Source organism: Xenopus tropicalis, chromosome 4, assembly GCF_000004195.4.
Source record: "Xenopus tropicalis strain Nigerian chromosome 4, UCB_Xtro_10.0, whole genome shotgun sequence".
NCBI lineage: Eukaryota > Metazoa > Chordata > Amphibia > Anura > Pipidae > Xenopus > Xenopus tropicalis.
Window position 1 is genome coordinate 29918913 of NC_030680.2, and position 21563 is coordinate 29940475.

General features: G+C 39.3%; 1 protein-coding gene across 1 annotated transcript; it reads right to left on the bottom strand.

Annotated features, from left to right (window-relative positions):
• Window positions 1-3977: 3977 nt before the first annotated feature.
• On the bottom strand, window positions 3978-19900 carry LOC105947064 (mucin-2-like). Its single transcript, XM_031901317.1, has 9 exons — window positions 19600-19900; window positions 16657-17268; window positions 13403-13614; window positions 12039-12213; window positions 11711-11952; window positions 10426-10609; window positions 8591-8792; window positions 5572-5747; window positions 3978-4051 (listed from the first exon to the last, which is right to left on the bottom strand). Exons 1-9 carry the CDS (start codon window positions 19898-19900, stop codon window positions 3978-3980), a joined length of 2178 nt encoding a protein of 725 aa, XP_031757177.1.
• Between the last annotated feature and the right edge of the window lie 1663 nt (window positions 19901-21563).

A 21563-nucleotide genomic window follows, 5' to 3' on the forward strand; every position in this document is an offset into this window, starting at 1 on the left:
CTTAGAGAACCGAAAGCAGGAAGTAGTGTTCTGGCTATTATGTTAGACATCTGCCCACTTCAGCCTTTATAGATTACATTTTTGCAGTCTATCTATATTACCTAGCTTAATGTTTCCACTGAACTGTTTCTTTAAGAGTGCATCAGAAATTGCCTTGAATCTAACAGGTTTAAGAAGCATCACAGAATTTGGCCTAAGAAGCTTAGCTAAAATGAATACTCATTCTTTAATAGTCTTAAAAACACAAGAGGAAATATGGGAAAATGTACTATATAAACAGATCAGAAAAAATGAGTCAGTGCAAACAAAAATGGAACAAAAGGTTGAAAATGTTTTAAAATTTGCTGGCTAATTTGTTTGAAAAATTCATAGAATCACTGAAGTGATTCTGATTCATATTTACTGAATTGTCTAAAGGGCACAAATCTTTCATATTATACCTTTAAAACATTTTCAGCTCATATAATTAACAATTGTTCATATTAGAAATTGCTTTGAACAAGTCATACCTGTCTGGGTTGATTGTCAGGCCCAACACATCCTAAGAAGATAATCATAATTGTAAAACTTTTCAGATTTGAACCATGCAACAGAGTGAGATAACTTCTTATAAAGGAAACGATCCAGTATCCTATATTTAGGTAAGTGGCCTCAGTGCACTTAACGTGACGTTTTAAACTTATAAATTCAAATGCAAATAAATGAAATGTTTTTTTCTAGGGATGCACCGAACCCGGCGTTTTTTTAAGGATTTGGTTTCGGCCGGATCTGCAGCCGAACCGAATCCAAATCTAAATTAGCATACGCTAATTAGAATTTAGAAAGGGTTAAATGTGCAGTGAAAAACACTTCTAACCCCTTCCGATCCTAATCAGCATGTGCTAATTAGGATTCGGATTCGGTTCGGGATTCGCCCGAATCCTGCTGAGTGGGTTCGGAGGTTCGGTGGAACCCCAAAAAAGTGGGTTCGGTGCATCCTTAGTTTTTTCTAGAGTCAGTGTGTGTTTGAATTTTGCCATTTTCAGCGCAACTTCAATCACTGAAAATGGTGATAATGCATACTTCATTAAGTGAAAGTTGTGTAGGAGCAACAGTCAAAGGGAACCCTGGAGATAGGGATGCCACCTGTCCAGTTTTGACCCAGACAGCCTGGTTTTTGGAAGGACTGCCAGGGTCAAAACCTCCTGCCGGTTTCCCAAATTAAGAAAACCAGAAAGGACTCACTAACATTGACACAGCAATCAACCAATCGGCAATCACCACGTCATAGCCCCGCCCCCGTGATGTCACAGTCTCAACTCTTCCCCACCCCGTGATGTTGCAATTCTGCCTCTTCCCTGCCAGCAAAGGTGGCAACCCTACCTAGGGCACTACCACAAGGGACAGATAAATGCAGGGCGAGAATCCTCCTCTGTGTTCCTGCACCTGTGCCAACACAATGGCTGTGGGTGCAGGCACATCAGTAAGATATTTAAAGCCTGGGGGGGCGGAGATCCTCAACCTGCATTCATCTGAAGGCGGAGAATGTGCCCAGTGTAGCCTTAGTCTCCTTAAGGCTGATTCTAATTCCAAGACTTCTTTTTATCCTAAAGCTCATTACTTTGCAACCTTTTTTTAAAGAAAAATGCATATAACCAATGTTATGGCATATAGGGGCGCATTTATAGATGCAGACAATTCTGCCAATCGTGTTTAAGCAAAATAGCATGGAATTTTGAACAATTCTGTTCTGCTTCTATTGTGAATTTTTAAAAAAAGTTAAAATGGAATGGTCATATCAATTATATGATTCACTAAGTAAAAAGGATTACATTTTTTTTCATCAATATACTTTTTAGATAGATAGATGATAGATAGATAGATAGATAGATAGATAGATAGATAGATAGATAGATAGATAGATAGATAGATAGAGGCACCATCAGAGGGGGGTACTGCAGTCAGGTGCCCCATGGAAATATGGAACATTTAATTTGTGAATCACAAAAAGGGCAGAACTTGTCTTGGGTGGATGATAATCCTTTGTGGGGTTTTGTACAACTTGGGAGTCTCCTGATAGTGCTACTAAACAAAGTCAAAGCAGAACTACAGTACAAATGTAAACTATCTTAGATCTTCCCAAAAAAATCTAGTATAAACATACACACAAATGATGCTTACCACAGGTTGAAACACAAACAGTAGCAGCCAAACTAAACTGCATTGTTCCATTGGGACAGAAGCATCCTTCTGAAAAGTATTTGTTGTTTTGCCTGAAATGAGTGAGAATGAGGTTTAAGAGTATATCCTATTAAATATATATACAGTATATATATATATATATATATTTTTTTCCCCCATACCACTGTGTTTATATATGGTCTAAATCAGTGCTGTCCAACTGGCGGCCAGCTGGTACTGTGTGGCCCCCCACCTGTCTGGCTGCTTTGATGGCTTACTCTTGTGTAAGCTTTAAATGGTATCAGTACTGTGATTAACTGCCCCCCCCCCCCCCCGCATGGTTCTCACCTCAGATTCAGGCTGTAAACTTTCTGTATTGTTTAAAAATGTAATACCCTGTGTTGTTCACACCTTTTAATCTCTGCATTGTTCACCCTCTGCAGTGTTTACACCTCAGGCTCAGACTGTAATCACCCCCATTGTTCCCCTGTTCACACCTCAGACTGTAGGAGCAGTAGAAACCCACAAATATCCCTGCACACTACAAAAAGAACATATACTGAGGTGGTACTGCAATTAAAAAGTTTTTTAATATATAGTTATTGTGCAGACTGTAGGAGCAGTGCCAGCATTGTGTCACTGTATGCTGCCTGTGTGTGTCATACAGCATAGGGCAAGCAGAGTATGGCACACACAGGCAGGCTAGGGCAGGCAGAGTATGGCACACACAGGCAGGGTAGGGAAGGCAGAGTATGGCACACTCAGGCAGGGTAGGGCAGGCAGAGTATGGCACACACAGGCAGGGTAGGGAAGGCAGAGAATGGCACACACAGGCAGGGTAGGACAGGCAGAGTATGGCACACACAGGCAGGGTAGGGAAGGCAGAGTATGGCACACACAGGCAGGGTAGGGAAGGCAGAGAATGGCACACACAGGCAGGGTAGGACAGGCAGAGTATGGCACACACAGGCAGGGTAGGGAAGGCAGAGTATGGCAACACAGGCCAAGTATAGCAAAAACCAGCCAAGAATGGCACAAACAGTCAAAGTATGGCACACGCAGGCAGGGTAGGGCAGGCAGAGTATGGCACACACAGGCAGGGTAGGGCAGGCAGAGTATGGCACACACAGGCAGGGTAGGGAAGGCGGAGTATGGCACACACAGCCAGGGTAGGGAAGGCAGAGTATGGCACACACAGGCAGGGTAGGGAAGGCAGAGTATGGCAGGTTTTTGCTGTACTACAACCATTAATATGGGTATGGTTCTGTGATAACACGGGTGTGGTTTCAAGTGGGTGCGGTTTCAAAAAGGGAGTGGTCAAAAATGGCTTCCGTTATCGGCCCTCCACCACGTAGGTCGGAAAAATTCCGGCCCTCGGTACCACATAAGTTGGACAGCACTGGTCTAAATGAATGTAAACCTCTAATGCATAGAAAATAAAACAAAGAAAAAAGCTGGTATAAAGCATCTGAACTGTTGGCATAGGTGCTTACAAACGCACACATAAGGGGCACATTAACTTATCCATGAACGCACCGAGCGTTCGTCTGAGCGGTCCGATCGCCTTTTTCGACGCTTGTATTTTTAGCGCGAAAAAATTGTATCGGTTTTGTGACTTTGGATCGCCAATACGTTATTATCGTGACTAATACGATTTTTTAGTAAGCATTTTCGTGATATTTGCGATCTTCAGAAATTTTCGTTTCCAATCCGAATTTTTCCCATTCGGGATTCGAACTCGTGATTTGATAAATCTGCCCTATAGTTAAGCTATTACTTTTTTGTATTACTTTTTGAGTGTCCCCTATATATGTTACTTACTCTGTCTGGCAAGTTAATGGAAAAACTAGGCCACATGGCTGATAAACCTTGTCTGGAGAACAAGACATATCTGCAACAACATAACAGCAATATTGTTATAAATCCACTATTTGTCAGTAGAAGTAATCTCAGAATTCATACCAATAATTGGTATCAGAGACATATTAGACATTCATTTTAAGAAGGAACATACTTTATGCTCTAACAACTAGGTACAGGTATGGGATCCCTTATCCAGAAATCCGTTATCCAGAAAGTTCAGAATTATGGAAAGGCCTTCTCCCATTGACTCCATTATAAGCAAATAATTCTGATTTTTTTAATTATTTCCTTTTTCTCTGTAATAATAAAACAGTACCTGTACTTGATCCCAACTAAGATATAATTACCCCTTATTGGGGCAGAACAGTCCTATTGGGTTTATTTAATGGTTAAATTATTCCGTTTTCTCTGTAATAATAAAACAGTACCTGTACTTGATCCCAACTAAGATATAATTACCCCTTATTGGGGGCAGAACAGCCCTATTGGGTTTATTTAATGGTTAAATGATTCCCTTTTTCTCTGTAATAATAAAACAGTACCTGTACTTGATCCCAACTAAGATATAATTACCCCTTATTGGGGGCAGAACAGCCCTATTGGGTTTATTTAATGGTTAAATGATTCCCTTTTCTCTGTAATAATAAAACAGTACCTGTACTTGATCCCAACTAAGATATAATTACCCCTTATTGGGGGCAGAACAGTCCTATTGGGTTTATTCAATGTTTAAATTATTTTTAGTAGACTTAAGTTATGGAGATCCAAATTATAGAAAGATCCCTTATCCGGTCCCGAGCATTCTGGATAACAGGTCCCATACCTGTATTACCATTTATTTACATTAAAAAAATACAACTTAATCAGTGAAATTGGCTTTAAAGTCTATGGAACATTCTATACATATATATATATATACCTTGTGCTGTGGTGGGTGTTTTTTGCTTATGGCACTATTGCATTGCAGTTGCTGACTGATGACATCTGGGTTATTTCAAAAAAGATACTGAGGTAGCTACTTCATGACCAGAGCCAGCCACCTTACTTTAGTCAATAGCAGTTATCAGGCTGGCACTTTCTGAACCTACGAAAGAGTAGAAGAGTTGTAGCAGTTGTTCTTGTTTAAGAGTAACACATTTTACTTATATAGCTTTTTAAACAATTCCTGGGGACACGAAACGCGTCAGGCTAATATGATTGTTTAAAAAGCTATTTATATATAATGTGTTTCTTTTAACAAGAACAACTGCTACAACTCTTCTACACCTCAATGGTAAGCGTAAACCCAATTCCTTAGTGCACTGATAGTTTTTTTTGCAAGTGATTAGTCACAATACTTTAGGACTACACTGGGCGGCGTAGTTGCATGAGATTCTAATGTGGATAAAAACATGCTCTGCATACACAGTAAGCTATACCTTATTCTATACATAATTTATGGGCCACATGTCTCACAAAGCTCACCACAAAATAAGCTTGCTCTATCTGTAGGTTTACTGTCAGAACTTATAATGCAATAAAAAAACAGTAGTGTATTGGGCAACTTACTACAGTCTGGTGCTTTGCTTCTCCAGTCAATGCAAACACCCAGATTCAGACAGATTGAAGCATATAGATATATTATACTGCATTCCATATTCGTGCCTGGAAAATTACAGCTTTCAAATACGCAGCTATTGTAAAAAATATCAGGAGGCAATCGGGGGTGGCACTCTTGGAATGTCCTTTAAAAACAGAATACAAAACACAAAGGTCACCATGATCTAATTTAATGATCTTAAACCAGACCAGGAATATATTTTATATATATATATATATATATATATATATATATATATATATATATATATATTCCCATTGTTTAGGTTCTGAGCCATTTAGGTTCCACCCCTTTAAGAAAGCAAATACAGGGTTAACTAGCAGTAGGGTGTAGGACAGCCAAGGGGGTGTTTAAAGGAGAAGAAAAGGCTAGTAAAGAGTTAATCTCAAGCTGCAGGCATACCTTCAGTTCTCTCAATAGTGCCCTTAAGTCTCCCCATATTTCACCTGTTCAGAAGATCAGAAGCCAAACAGGAAGAAAAAACGCTGAGCTGTGTAAAGAATATTCCCATAATGCCTCACTCCTGCACAGACATGCAGACCAACTGAACATGCTCAGTTAGTAAGACTATGGGGCCCATTTACTTACTCACGAATGGGCCGAATGCGTCCGATTGCGTTTTTTTCGTAATGATCGGTATTTTGCAATTTTTTCGGAAAATTATCGCGACTTTTTCGTTCCCAATACGATTTTTGCGGAAAAACGGGAGTTTTTCGTAGCCATTGCGAAAGTTGCGATTTTTTCGTAGCGTTAAAACTTGCGCAAAATTGCGATTTTTTTCGTAGTGTTAAAACTTGCGCAAAACGTTGCGCCTTTTAAGTTTTAACGCTACGAAAAAAACGCAACTTTTGGAATGGCTACGAAAAACTCGCGTTTTTTCGCGCAAATCGTATTGGTAACGAAAAAGTCGCGATAATTTCCGAAAAGTCGTAAAGGCGCCAAAAAAAATCGCAAAAAATATGAAAAAGTTGCAAAATGTTCGTTTTCCAATCGGAATTTTTCCAATTCGGATTCGAATTCGTGGGTTAGTAAATCAGCCCCTATGAGTCAGCTTCCTGCTGATTGGCTCAGATCCACATTCCTAAGGGGGGGAGGGAGTTCCTAGCATTCGTGAGGGAGGAGAGAGCAGAGAACAGAAAGCTGCGTGTCTCTGGCACAGGAATTACAGACACAACAAATCTTTTTTCAGAGAAGTCAGTGCAGTATTTCTGTGAGTGCTTATGACTGTATTTACATAGACTTTTCTGATAAAGCTTACTTAGTTTTTACCTTTCCTTCTCCTTTAAGAAAGGCTGGGATGAGCTGAGTGTGGAAGTAGGAGCTACACATGTGAGCAGGGTCCCTGGGAAAAAACACAGTGGGCCCCGGTGGCAGGTGTCCCTCCCCTGACGCGTTTCACTCAAGCACGATCAGGGGAGGACGTCAGGCAGTGGCTGGGGCCCCTGTTGGGGGAGCAGTGGGGGCCTCTGCGGGGGATGTGGCCAACAGGGTCACCATGAGGGGTGTGGAACCCCTGGGTCAGCAGCCCCGGTGGGGTCTTCTCGCCTTGGTCCGACCCTGCATTTGGGGATCCCTCTGCTGATTTCCCTGAGACCAACCAGTGTGTTTAGACTGCATTTATCTGCTAAAGTAATTCAAATGTGTTTGTTTGGTCTGCATGTGGGGCACTTTGTGGGGGTTGTTCATAAAGGATTTAGAACCAAAAAAATGGGGATATATACCTGCCATCCTGATTTGTACAGTTTAATTTTATACATGAATTGCACTTTAAAAGGCAATTGTTCAAAGGAATGAAAATAATATTGTACATGAGTCTTAAAGGGATAGTGACCCTTATCAGAAATTTGCATTATGCTTTTAATAAACCCTCCCCATCGACCTTTGTGTCCCCTGAATCCCACCAACTCCCATTATGGAACTGTTTCAGAGCCCGACTTTTCCTTTTCCCGATGTTTGGCTTTGAGGGCGAGCTAATCTCCCGATAGGCTGGGGCATGCATTGTTTACATTTGTCTCTAGCCTATCGGAAATTTGGCCCGCCTCTTTAAGTCTGACGTTAAAGGAACAGTAACACCAAAAAATGAAAGTGTATACAAATAATTAATATATTATGTACTATTGCCCTGCACTGGTAACAGTTGTGTGTTTGCTTCATAAACACTACTACAGTTTATATAAATACCCTGCTGTGTAGCCATGGGGGCAGCCATTTAAATTGAAAAAAGGAGAAAAGGCACAGGTTACTAAGCAGATAACAGATAAGTAGCATAGATTCCCATTGTATTCTACACAGTTTATCTGTTATCTTCTTATGTAACCTGTGCCTTTTCTCCTTTTTTCAATTTAAATGGCTGCCCCCGTGGCTACACAGCAGCTATTTCTATTAACTACAGTAATCTTTCTGAAGCAAACACACAGCTTTTACCAGTGCAGGGCAACAGTACATTATATTTTAATTATTTTAAAACATTTTTATTTTTTAGTGTTACTGTTCCTTTAACTTCTGAGTCATCAAGCTACTGAAGGATCTGCCCTTCAGTGTAAAATGATAGTATTAAATTTCCCTACTGGTTTAGGAAATCCCAGTTACCCAGTTTCAAATGCCCTTTTGGAGAGAAGTCCCACTGTTGGCCCAAGGGTGTAAAATGACAATTTTCTATTCATAGTTAATATTAGTGATGAGGGAATCTGTCCTGTTTCACTTTGGTGGGGGAAAAAAGACACAAATTGAGACCCTGGTCTAGGTACCCATAACCACCAATCAGATATTTGCTTTCAAACACATGACCAGAAACTGTTACCGCTTAATTGGGGGATATGGGAACTGTATGGGACCCATTCCTAGCTTATGGCAAATAATATATCTATTTTATTATATTACATAACATTAAAAGTGATGCACCAAACTAAATGTATGTGAATATATGGGAAAAAATGATTGTTTTCAGTGTCCAATAGCAGTTCTTACGGTCCTGTGATGAGTTCACAGAGCGACGAAGCATTACAGACTGGAGGTGTGACGGTAGGATTCATTGTTGTAGTCTGTGTGCTTTCACATTCAGGCTTACTGGGATCAACAACTATCCAAGAATGGGCCATGGTTGCACAGTTCTGTGTAACAGAACCATTTCTCAGCAAGCAATCATCATCTTTATAGTTGGTGCAGGTACCTGTATAAATGGCATGGTTTTAGTTTGGTATCAAAGATTTCTTGGAAGATACATCATACACTTAATTTTCAAGGAAAAGTAATAAACATATACTCATTTAAGTAATGTGCAGCCTGCTGTGTGTACTCTAGTTAATATGCTTTTTCCAGTTGCACTGATATTACTGCCATAACCAGTTAGCCTGAATGAGGCTGAGAATGTATCCTGTGTATCAGAAAGCCTATTTCTCTAATACTTTCTGCCATGTCAGCTGACCTGGACTTGCCCTTTAACAACCTTTCCATACCATAAACTAAAAAATCCGCACAAAGCTTGTGAAATGTATTTTAATCCATGAGTGCTTTGATAGTTAGAATGATGCTCTTTGGACACAAAGGGTTAAGGAAGGGAAATTTTGACAGAGCTAGGAAGGAATGGAGAAAGTTATGGGAAAAGGTCCTCATACACGGCCCGATAGTAGCTGCCGATATCGGTCCCTTGGACTGATTCGGCAGCTAATCGGCCCATGTATGGGCACTTCCGAGGGGCCTGCCCAACCGATGTCTGGTCTGAAATTGCCCAGATCTCGATTGGGCAGGTTAGAAAATCTAGCCGGATCGAGGACAGCATCAGCTCATTACCCTGGCTTCTCCCGATATCGCCCACCCGTAGGTGGGGGATATCGGGAGAAGATCTGCTTGCTTGGCGACATCGCCAAGCGAGTGTATCTGCCAGTGTATGGGGACCGAAAAGGTGAGTTGGGGGGAGGGGGTTAAAAGCAGTGTATGACTTCCTAAAGCCCCTTTTTACTGCTTTGTGAAGTTTAACCAACCAACTCTCCACCCCATTGGTTGGTTAAACTTCATTCCTAGTCACAGCTGTGGGAGGGTGGAATGCTTGCTAGAGTAGAGTGCATTTTGATACCTGCTTGGGTATTGGTCCCAGTCGGTAGGGATGTAGGGATCCAGAGTAAAATATACCTTGATTGCACTTGCCCATATAATACAGATGAAGCCACTTGGATTTGTGAGTTAAATGCGTCATGACTGGAGATAAGGCTAATGCCAGGCGAGCGTAGGGCGGATATTTTTGGCAAGCGGAAAAGCACTTACTGACAATACCGCCCTACTCCTCCTACATGTGCCTGCACCTGAATGAATGGAATACGCTCGGGTGCAGGTACATGTAGCGGAAATACGCATAAAAACGCGAGAGTTTGAAAGTCTCGCATTTTTATACTTATTTCGACTACATGTGCCTGCACCCAAGCGTATTCTATTCATTCGGGTGCAGGCACAAGTAGGAGGTTTAGGGTGGAATTTTCGGCAAGCATTTTTCCGCTTGCCAAAAAATATCCGCCCTACACCTCATCTGACATCAGCCTAAACTGAAGAAGCTGTGTTATCTTAAGTCATGTAAACTCATTTAGCACATTTAGCCTTTCAAAAATCACCATTGTTTATATAAGGCAACTCCTTTATTACAGATGGGACTCTGTGATGCAAATTCCTGTGTTAAATGGGATAAGTAAGCTAAATGAGTTTAGTTATTCTGTGTTAAACACACAAACCAAAGTGGCTTCATCTGTATCTGTCAACTCCCAGATCCTAAGCATTCTGGATAACAGGTCCAAAACCAGCATCCAATTTCTTACCACAGAGTCCTTGTGTGTTATTCCTAAAATAGCTATATGGTAGGTGCAGAAGAAAAGTATTATTGAGAAGAGCTATCTCAACATCTAAGTCAGTTATGTCAACCACACAGCCAGTTTCAGATCTTGATACAGCCACACCAAAATTCTCATATGGAATCTTCACAACATTTTTGTTTACCGCCACCTAAGATGGGGAAAAGAAAACAATAGTGAAATGTCGTGATGTTAATTCTATAAGGTAATGCCATTAAGAAGAGTTTATTTTATGAACTGTTCTTTGATATTCTTTGTACTACATGTTGTAGTACATTATGCAGCCATAATACAAGCAAAAGACACAGCATAGTCCATAGTCATAGTCAGTGTAGTCCATAGTACTGGTCCAGAGTACATAGCCTCTGGTATCTTTGCAGAATTTGGAAACCCATCCCCATCAGGGGCCAATGATTAAATCATACTGAGGGCCCATGGAGACTCAACAGATGAGGACTACATCAACACACTGACGTGGTCCTCACCAGATAGAATTTTCAAACCTACTGCTAGATATCTGGGCAATTTTTGACTAGATATCAGTTTGGTGGGCCAACTGAAGGGGCAAGTTGTCCATGTCCTCTTTGGCTAGTGTTTATGGACAATTTTCAAAGGCAAGGGCCTGAGCATACAATCTTTAGACAATTTCCAGTTGAAATTCGATTACCACAACATTTGTATTAGTTAGGTCAGCTAGGGATGGAGCAGGTCCAGAGAGCTCACTCACATTAGTTGATAACAAACAGACCAGCTATTGGAGAAGTTTTGGATCCCCCAAGGGATATATGATAAGCTAGCAGCCCGGGGGTAACTCCACATATTAACAGTGTCAGGGCTAACTTGGTCCTTATAAACTATTGTCAGCAGGACCCTTTTGTATGTGCCAGTTAGGGCTAGACACCCCAGTTGGTCAGAAAGGCCCTTGTGAAAGGAAGATCAGCTACATAGATAAACTGTACATTATAAAATCATTATCCCAAGAAACTCAGGTGAAATTTGTCAGTTTGTCTGAATGTTTTTGACTGATTTAGCAGTTGAACACATTCATTGCCCATGGGGTCTAGTGCTCATTGCAGGAGAGCAGTGATGACCAGTAATACACATTTGAAATGTTCATTTTCTAATGATTGTTAGAACAAAAAAAAAAACCCCATTATTAAATGTTATGAACTACGTTCACTTTTGGTGTTAATGGATCTTTAAAGAGCACTATCTCTGTAAGTTCATTTCTTATAAGAATTTCCAAACTTACCTGTGTCATAGAAGAATTCAAGTTATTATGCTCAATCTCAATTGTCTGAGTTCCATAATGAATGATAATCGTACGTATACAATTGGAACGCTCTCCACAGTAAGCATTGTCGACATAGATACCAAAGTTGTTTATTTTTTCGGTAATCTCCTCAACTAGGACGTAGGTGCATTCACCATGAAATTCATAACTAGTGCCGTCAAAGGTCCAATAAAAAGGACCTCCAAAGCCCAGGCAAACACCTGAGGAATATATTACATATTATAATATTTCATATCTGGTCAACTGAAACATGTGTTTCAAGAAGATACAAGGATAGTTTACTTACACATGCATTCCCAGTGCCAACAACAACCATCATCATCTGTCACATTTACTGGTGGAAATCCATTGGCACAAATGATATCTGGTGGTGGGTCACATGTTTTGGGGGTGATTTCTATCAAGTTGTTTTCTATACATCGCGCCATCATGCATTCACTGAACATCCATGTTTCATTATACTGGTGAAAAAAGAAATAAATACAATACAGTATTCGATAACATAGAGAAGCAGAAGCGGCTCTTTTTAAGGTTTACTGTTAGGTGATAAGCACCCTTGGGTGAAACAATGTAATCCAAAAATAATCATGTTGAGATAAGTTGAAAAAAAGTTCACTAGTTCTTAAGACATTTTGGCAATAACTCCACAACAGCATCCAATATGGATTTTGTTGAAGGTAATCATTAGCGATGAGTGAAACTGCTCTAAATCACAGAAAATTTTAGAAAATGGAGTCTATTGAAGTCGATGAGCAATTTTTACCATTATTTTTTTTTCATGACAAATGTCTATGAAGATTCTCATTCATCCAGGTCATGATATACAGTAGCTAGTAGAATTAAGTCTAAAACAACTGGACTTTTCTGAGTTTTTCTTGGAACCGTTTCACCACTCATCCGAGTGGCTTCTTCAGTTCACATGACTGAACCGAAGAAGCCACTCGCATGAGTGGTGAAATGTTTTCAAGAAAAACTCAGACTTAATTCTACAAGATACTGTATTCATGCCAAATGCACTGGAGTCAATGGGCTTTTTTTCTTGAGCCAAATGCATTGCAGCCAATGGGTGTTTTTTCTGGATTTTTTTGCACATGAAAAAATTCTACTTTTCTACTGGCAAAAAAACAAACAAACATATTAAAAATGTTATATCAGGTGAAAACATTTGGTCATCCCTAGTAATCACCTATAACTAACATTTTCTTTTCTTCTACTTGTAACAATGAGTACAGAGGGAACTAGTCTAGCACTGTTAGTAATTCAAATAAAGTCTTACAAATAAAGTCTCTTTTTTTCATGTAACTTGTGACAAGTGAAAATTTCCACCAGGTATGAATTTGTGGTGAAAATCCACAAAACCATAAAAAAAAACATGGAGACAAACCCCCGCCCCCCATAGGCTGCAGTGTATTTTGCATTAAAAAAGAGCTGCAGCAAAAACCTGGCAATCTATTCTGCACAGAAAAAGACTCTGCAAATAAAAAACACCTTGGAAAAGGCCCCAATGCATTTTGAGTGGAACAAGTCAACAAAAAAAAAGTTGGTGTGGAAAAAGTTTGGAAATATTTTTGGCACGTTACAAATTTTTCCCTGACAGATTTGCTCATCACTACATGTAGTAAGAAAATTAACAAAGGGACTTTTACTTACTTTCCGTGGAGGGTCAAAGGTGCACATTTTGGTTGTTGAAGTGGTTTGTAGAGGGTTTGTTGTTTGAACTGGAATTTCTGGTGAGGTGAGTATTAAGGGGGTAGTGGTTGAAGGGCATTGGTAAATGTAATCCTCAACTATTATTTTGCAGTCCTCAGAGCAAACAACATCTTGGCATCCTATACCGATATTATCAGTTCGTATTTTTGTCCCTATAAGAGAAACAAACAGGAAAACAAGCGTTAGAGCCAATCAAGTGCCCTGAATGTTGATAGAATTCAAATATAGAGACAAATGTTATTTTTGTGTTGTGATGTTGCTGTTATTAATCTCAATAGCATTTTTTAATTTGTTATTGTGTTTTTTTTTTAATTTGCATGTTAATGTGCAAGTTTTTCTCTGTGATTGTGACAACCTGGTTTTTTTTTTTTTTAAATACAGGTATGGGATCCGTTATTGGGAAACCTGTTATCCAGGAATTTGCAAATTATGGAAAGGCCGTCTCCCATAGACTCCGTTATAAGCAAATAATTCAAATTTTTAAAATTGATTTCCTTTTTCTCTGTAATAAAAAAAGTGCCTTTTACTTGATCCCAAGATATAATTAATCCTTATTGGAGGCAAAACAAGCCTATTGGGTTTATCCAATATTTCAATTATTTTTAGCAAACTTATGTTATGGAGAACCAAATTAAGGAAGATCCCTTATCCGGAAAACCCCAGGTCCCGTACATTCTGGATAACACTGTCCAGGTCGTGGCACCCTTTAAACAACTTTAAAATTAGTTTTCTGGCCAGAAATTACTTTTCTAGGTTTTAAAGTTCGCCTTCCCATTGAAGTCTATGGGGTTCACAAAGTTTGCGAATATTCGCGCTTTTTGGCGTAAGTTCGTGAACGTGTTCGCGAACTTTTTTTTTGAGGTTCGCTACATCCCTATTGGTAAACTTGGCCTGTCTTGTTGTGATTCAAGCACCATTATTCTTCTTTGAGCAAACAGCACAGATCCAGTCTGCTATGAGATTAGCTCAATTACTGTACTGTACTTAATTGCAATGGTATTTCTCCTATTTATATGTATGGCAACAAGTTACCAGCCTCAATTAACATATATAATTATTTATTTATGTACCTGAACATATCTGGAACATTACTTTAGGCTCAACTTACCAAAACTTCCTGCAAAGCACATTTAATAAGAGGGCACTAATTATTGGAAAAGTGTTTTGCACTATACCACCTGATTTGAGATGGATCTCCCAGTGTGGGCGGCCATGTTGAGGCTTCAAAGCCGGGAGACGCGCTTGCTATGCATGCATGGCTGCTTGGAATAGAATTTGCATCAAGCATTTCTTTGGTGTAATTAGCCACAACTCCAACAGAAAAATCAGGGGTCCTCAAACTTTTTAAACAGGGGGCCAGTTCATGGTCCCTCAAACTGTTGGAGGGCTAGACTATAGCCCTCAAAATAACCCCCTTAGCTCCTTGCTGTGTCCTCTAACTATGGCCCGCTCTTGTAATCTGCTCCCTGCTGCACCTGGTTATTTCACCAGGGTGCTTCCCTGTAGATGCAAACTTGGGCAGCACCCCATTCATGATTTATAATAATGTATTACAGCAAAGGACGGCAGCTTGGCCCCCACTGCTGGCCTGACAGCAGACCAGTGCTGCCCCACAATATTTCCATATGGTTGCCATGCATATCTTCAGAAAGTGGCAAAGCCAAGTTCCTTAGTTCAAAATAGCCATTTTTCTTTTTTTTTAACAATAGTCCAATAGTATAATAAAGGCAAACCAGTGCTTACACCCATGGCTTGGCTCATATATCTACCAACATTTCTGCCACGACACAGGCAAAATGTATCTTTTTTAATTGAAACTGGGTATTTGTCCTTTGTTATCTACCCAAGTATACAAGTGTTTATCTGCAAAAACCTCTAGCAAATGACTTATATTGTATGTTCCTCGTGGTTTTCAATTTGCAAATGAAAGACCCAAGCACACTGTATCTATAGGCATACGACACTGAGGGAACACTGAATCTACCTCCTCGTCCAGATGTAGTGGTAGCTACAGGGTTCCTCTACATTAATAGGTGCAATTGTGCTTGATTTAGGGCAGGAAGGATTGGGCAAATTGTGCATTTACCTTTAATGAGGTATTATTAAGGATTGCGGTTTAATGGACAACTGACTATGGGGACATTTTCAGGAATGCAACTGCAGTAGTGTCCCCTTATATGTTAGGAATTCAATCTACTATACAATGGCAGTTTCAGCAACAAGTGCAAAGGCTCAAATCATCATAATTTAATATACAGGTGGATTCATATGCTGAAGACTGACATTACATAGCTTCATAGTTAATGGCTATGAAATGTATCTTGTCTGATCTAGACTTTGATTGAAACCAAATATGGTGACTTGGCAGCTGGAAAGTTATAAATTGGTGTCCATTTTGCAGTTTTTGATCTATAGAAAACTTGAAACACAAAAAGAAATTTAATGGCAAGCATGTTGTCAGCATGGAATGTTCAAAGAAGTGCAATGATCTCCTTGAAAAGGCAAATCTGACTACAGAAATAAAAAACAGAAAAGCCTTCCCATGTGCTCTGTGTTAGTGTGTCTATCTCTTTATTGGGATTAAACTGCAGACAGCTTTTTCATCAGTGTTTTAAACATACATAATAAAAGAAAGTAGTAATCAATAGTAGCCAATCAGCAGGGAGCTATTATTGGTCACCTGTTGCTATCGATTCCTGCACCTGGGCAAACATAATGCTTTTTATTGTATAAGTGTAAGTGCATCTCTTACGATGAGTGGAATTTTTTTGTATGGCTGGATTCGCTGTGAAATTCCGCATTTCGCTATTGGAAATTTTTTTTTTTTTAGCCAGAAAAATTTGCTGCAACAAAAACTCGACGAGTAAGGAAAAAAGTCACGGTTGCATAAAAAAAAATCACAGCCATGTCAAATAAGTTGGGGTCACATCAAAAAAGTCATGGTCCCATCAAACAAGTTGGGCTAGCATCAAATAAGTTGTGTTAGTAAAAAATGTGTCAAAAAAGTTGTTTGATAGCCGCATTTTGCTATATTTTTACCATTTCGCTACTTTTTCAGCTGTTTCGCCAATTTTTCGCCAAAGTGAAATGGGACAGATTCGCTCATCACTATGTATCACCTAACATAAAGTATATTATGTTTTATGATGAATATACACTATAAATAACTAATACTTAAATATGATAAACATTACCTGGTTTGTAGAGCTCCCCCCCAAACATGCAATAGCACGCTGAGGAGGAAAAGGTTGTTGGTGCGGTTGTGGGAGAAAGCATAATGCAGGTTACTGTTGCGCTCTCAGTAGAGGAAGTGAATGTTGTTGTCTCAGTGGATGTTGTTGTAGTGGTTGTTGGTGTAGTGGTCTCAGGAATGGTAGTTTCCGTTGTAGTCTCAGGAACGGTAGTTTCCGTTGTAGTCTCAGGAATGGTAGTTTCCGTTGTAGTCTCAGGAGTGGTAGTTTCCATTGTAGTCTCAGGAACGGTAGTTTCCGTTGTAGTCTCAGGAACGGTAGTTTCCGTTGTAGTCTCAGGAACGGTAGTTTCCGTTGTAGTCTCAGGAACGGTAGTTTCCGTTGTAGTCTCAGGAACGGTAGTTTCCGTTGTAGTCTCAGGAATGGTAGTTTCCGTTGTAGTCTCAGGAACGGTAGTTTCCGTTGTAGTCTCAGGAACGGTAGTTTCCGTTGTAGTCTCAGGAGTGGTAGTTGGTGTTGTGGTCTCAGTAGTAGTAGATTCAGTTGTAGCTTCTGGAGTGGTAGTAGGTGCTGTGGTCTTAGGAGTTATAGTTGTTGGCTGTTCAGTGGTGGGAACTGTGAAATAGTAATAATGAAAATAATAAATTAAAAATTTAATTTGCAAATAAAATCAGATTGTGTACCAGTATGTTACATGCAGCAACACCCTTTATGGCACTGAAATAGGTGCATTTAGCTCCATCTATCTCCCGTTTTGTTTCACCGAAAAATTTGAAAATCTTTCAAAAGATTTGTGAAATGGTGCGAAAATTTGCGAAAATTATGTGGGCAGCAATTTTTCACTGCTAATTTGACCTTCTGTTTCACGAAACAATCCACCAATGGTGAAACGCAGAAATTTGCCGCGAATCCATACCTGCCAAATTATTTTGCCTATCACTATCCATCCATGCAGTGAGCCTGTTTATATATAATAATATATAAGAGATTATGGGGCTGATTCACTAAAGTGCGATAAGCATTATCGCATGCTTTTTTGCATTAAAAATCATGCAATAAATACCGCTCGATTCGCTAAAGTAATATCGCATGCGTTAAATAGCACATTACCGCAATGTGTTAATTTTAACGCTTTGTAGTAATTATCGCATAGAAATAATACTAATGCATGATTCACAAACACCTAAGAATAACACATAGGAAGCGTTAGATTTGCTAAATATCGCATTAGTCTGTGCGAATATTAACACCTACTTGGGGCAGGTGGTACTTAGAAAAATAGTGGTTCGTGAGCAACACAACATGGACTTTGCAGTGGGATTTTTTCAAGTATGTGTTGGCCATAGTTTCTAGTTAGTTACAGTGGAGCCAATGTTGTGTGTCAGTGCCAGTGTTATAGTGCCAGGGCCTGAATATCTGCCATCAGTACCCACTTCTTCTCATGGCATATAATGTGCTGGTTTTGTATATAAAGACTGCGTCTCACTGTATATAACGTGCCTGGGATGTCAGTACCTGCTGCCTCTCTCTCTATAAAGTAACACATCTAAAGGGGAGGTTCACTTTTAAGTTAACTTGTAGTATGTTATAGAATGGCCTATTCCTAGCAACTTTGCAAATGGTCTTCCTAGTTAATTTTTTAGAGTTTTTGAATAATTTGCCTTTCGCTTCTGCCTCTTTCCAGCTTTCAAATGAGGGTCACTGACCAAAAAGTATTGCTCTGTGAAGCTACAGTTTTATTTTTCCATGCAGGCCCCTTAACAATTCATATTCCCATCTCTTGTTTAAACCACTACCTGGTAAATAAGACCCTAGCAACCAGATAGCTGCTGAAATACCAAATGGAGAGCTGCTGAACAATAAGCTAAATAACCGAAAAACCATTAAAAATAAAAGAGGACCAATTGCAAATTGTCACAGAATATCAATGTCTACCTTATATTAAAAGTTAATTTAAAGGTGAACTACCCCTTGAAGCTAACTGATCACAACAAACACAAATGTATAGAGAACCCCTAACAGAAGTGCACGTATGAATGCTTTTACATCCTAAGCATTTTAGGGTTAAAAAAAGCACCCCCACCCGCACTTTTGCGCAGTGTCCCTGGGAGTCAGTGGGAACGGCAAGAGGAAGTTGGGAGGTTAATTTTTTACACCAGCAGCGAATCCACTAAGTGTCACATTAGCTGTAGGTCAGACTCTGTATGGCCCATCTTTAGCCTCCCCAAACGAAAAAGTCACCCTCCGCCTATGGGCCCCAGTAACCAAATCAGATTGACTTCAGAATGGCTTCATATGTATTATTAGTAGTTTGTATTGCTTACTTTTGTTTCTAGCCCCTAACTATTTAATTTCATGTTAAAACGACTCCCTTCCACATTCTAAGAGAACTGCAGAAAAAATGAAAAATAAAAATAAATACCAATTTTAAATTGTTATTGGTTTCTGCTGACTGCACCGTGCTAAAAAATCATCAACAAACAAAAATATAATCACATAACATAATATTTAGTGAAAAACAATCACCAAAAGATAAGCACAAAGATATGCACACAATGGCACAGACTCTTTCCATACACCAACAGCCCAAAAAAATGCCATCCTCCTGAGTGTCACCCAACGAGGGTTGCCACCTGTCTGGTTTCCAGAATGTCTGTCAAAACAGGTCTTTTCAGCAACACAGACCATGTTGGGTCCTTGTCGCTGAAGAGACCCGAAGAGTATTGGATTAGACAGAAGATGATGCCTGGGAACTCCACTGTGCTGCGCTGCTTTTTTATCTCAGGTTTTCAAATAGGGAAACCTAACAGACTATGTGGGTAGGAAAGGTAAGGGGGGACAGATGGAGGGAAGTTAATGGGGCTGTTGTAGGTAGGGAGGTTTAGTTCTCCTTTAAGCATGAAAGGAAAAGGCTCCATTATAGCATATTTGTTAAATTTAACTTACCTGGAGTTGAAATGTTTGGGCAGGTGGCACTACAGCACTCTAGCTGAATTTCATAGTCGTAACAGGTCTGGTTACTGTTCTTACAGTAAAGTCCACTGAAGATATCACAGTTTACTAATTGTCCCTTTGCTCGTAGTTCTTGCAGGGTGGCACTGGGATCCTGTACAGCTCTACAGGTTATGGCTACAACCGTCATATTTCCAGCACAATACATATCACTTGCAGATAAATTTTTGTCAAATGACAGTTCAGTCCCACCATCAGGTCCTGGTGTCACTGTTGCATTTTTCCAGTCAGTCATCTGACACACACAGTATGCTGTTGACAAGTCAAGGTAGTTGTAAATATTGTTGTAATATTGTTAATATGAGAAAAAGTATAAGATCAGGCCATACATTTGTAATCATATAAACCTTTTGCTTTTAACTAATATATAAACAATCACCAAAGAACATTTTGGGGCATATTTATTAAAATTCAAATTTGAGACTCTTCTACAACGAATTATGGAAAACAAGGGATTAAACTTTTTTATATTGCATCTTTTTTTTTCTCAGATAACGTATTAATGAAAAAAACCCAAATCACACATTCTTGATTTTGACTAAAGTCATGGGGAAAATTTGATCGCAACTAAAACTAAAACACATCAGATGTCTAGACAGTGAAATATATAAAGTGTCTGACACTTCCAACATTGAGCCAGATTCAATTTCAACTCAGGGTCGAAATTCAATTTGAGATACAATTCAATTCGGAGAAATTTTATCTCACTGTTTATCACGTGAAAACTCTATTGAAGTCTATGGGAAAAAAACTGGAACTGAATTAAGAGAAGTTTTTTATCCTTGAATTGAATCTCGTTGATGAGTTTTCACATGATGAACCATGAGATAGCTTCTCCTCACTGAAGTGAATATGGTCTAATGTGCTCATGTGTACACGTAAGCTCTTTTCATAAAAGTAATGCAGTGTTTTAGGGACCTGTTTTATTATTTGATCCCTCAAAGACATGCACTAAATAAATACCTTGAAATAAAGAAAGCTAAAGTGAAAAGGTGACTAGTGATGAGTGAATTATTTCGCCAGACATGGATTTGCAGCGAATTTCTGCATTTCGCCATTGCCAAATTATTTTGCAAAGATTTGTCAAAAAAAAAGCCGCGGTCGTGTCAAAATAAGAATGGGCGCGTCAAATTGAGTGCAGTCATGTTAAAAAATTCATGCTTGACAAAAAAGTCGCACAACAAACACGTTTTGCTAATTTTCCGCCAAAGCAAAATGGGACAGATTTTTTTGCCAAGCATGGATTCACATTGAGATTTCACATTTTGCCATAGGCGAATTTGTTGCATAACTGCGACAAATATTTTCGGCAACGAAAAATTTGCAGGGTAAAAACGTCCTTTGACTTTAATGTATTTGGAGTTAGAAAAAACACCAATTGTCTTTCATACACTTTGAGTGAGAAAAAGGTTGAATAAAAACTCCCATTGATTTTAATGTATTTGCGCACATAAAAAAGTTGCACATGTAAAAAAAGTTGTGCGGTAGCCGCACAAAAAATGCCTAATGGCTTCAATGCATTTCATGAAATATTTCAGCGAAGGGGACAGATTCACTCATCACTAGCAAACACTCTTACTCTATAAAATATCCTTATTCTTTATTATAATCAAAGGTGGTTCTGTAAGTTAGTATGGTTTATTTTTGCAATTGCATCCAGTATGAGATACACAACTGAGCACAGAGGGTCTTCTTGTCTCCTTGGGCTCCTTGGTTCATAATCTTCACTGGGACCGACATACAAAGTGCTAATAGAAACCCTGATTCTTTTCAGTTATACCAGTATGTTTCCAAATGGCACATTGACTTGTCACTTTTTGCCATCCTTTTTGATATCCTTCACACACAAATTTTGCCTTACAGGTGCAAATGATTTCAATACTAAGTGCATGTGTCAG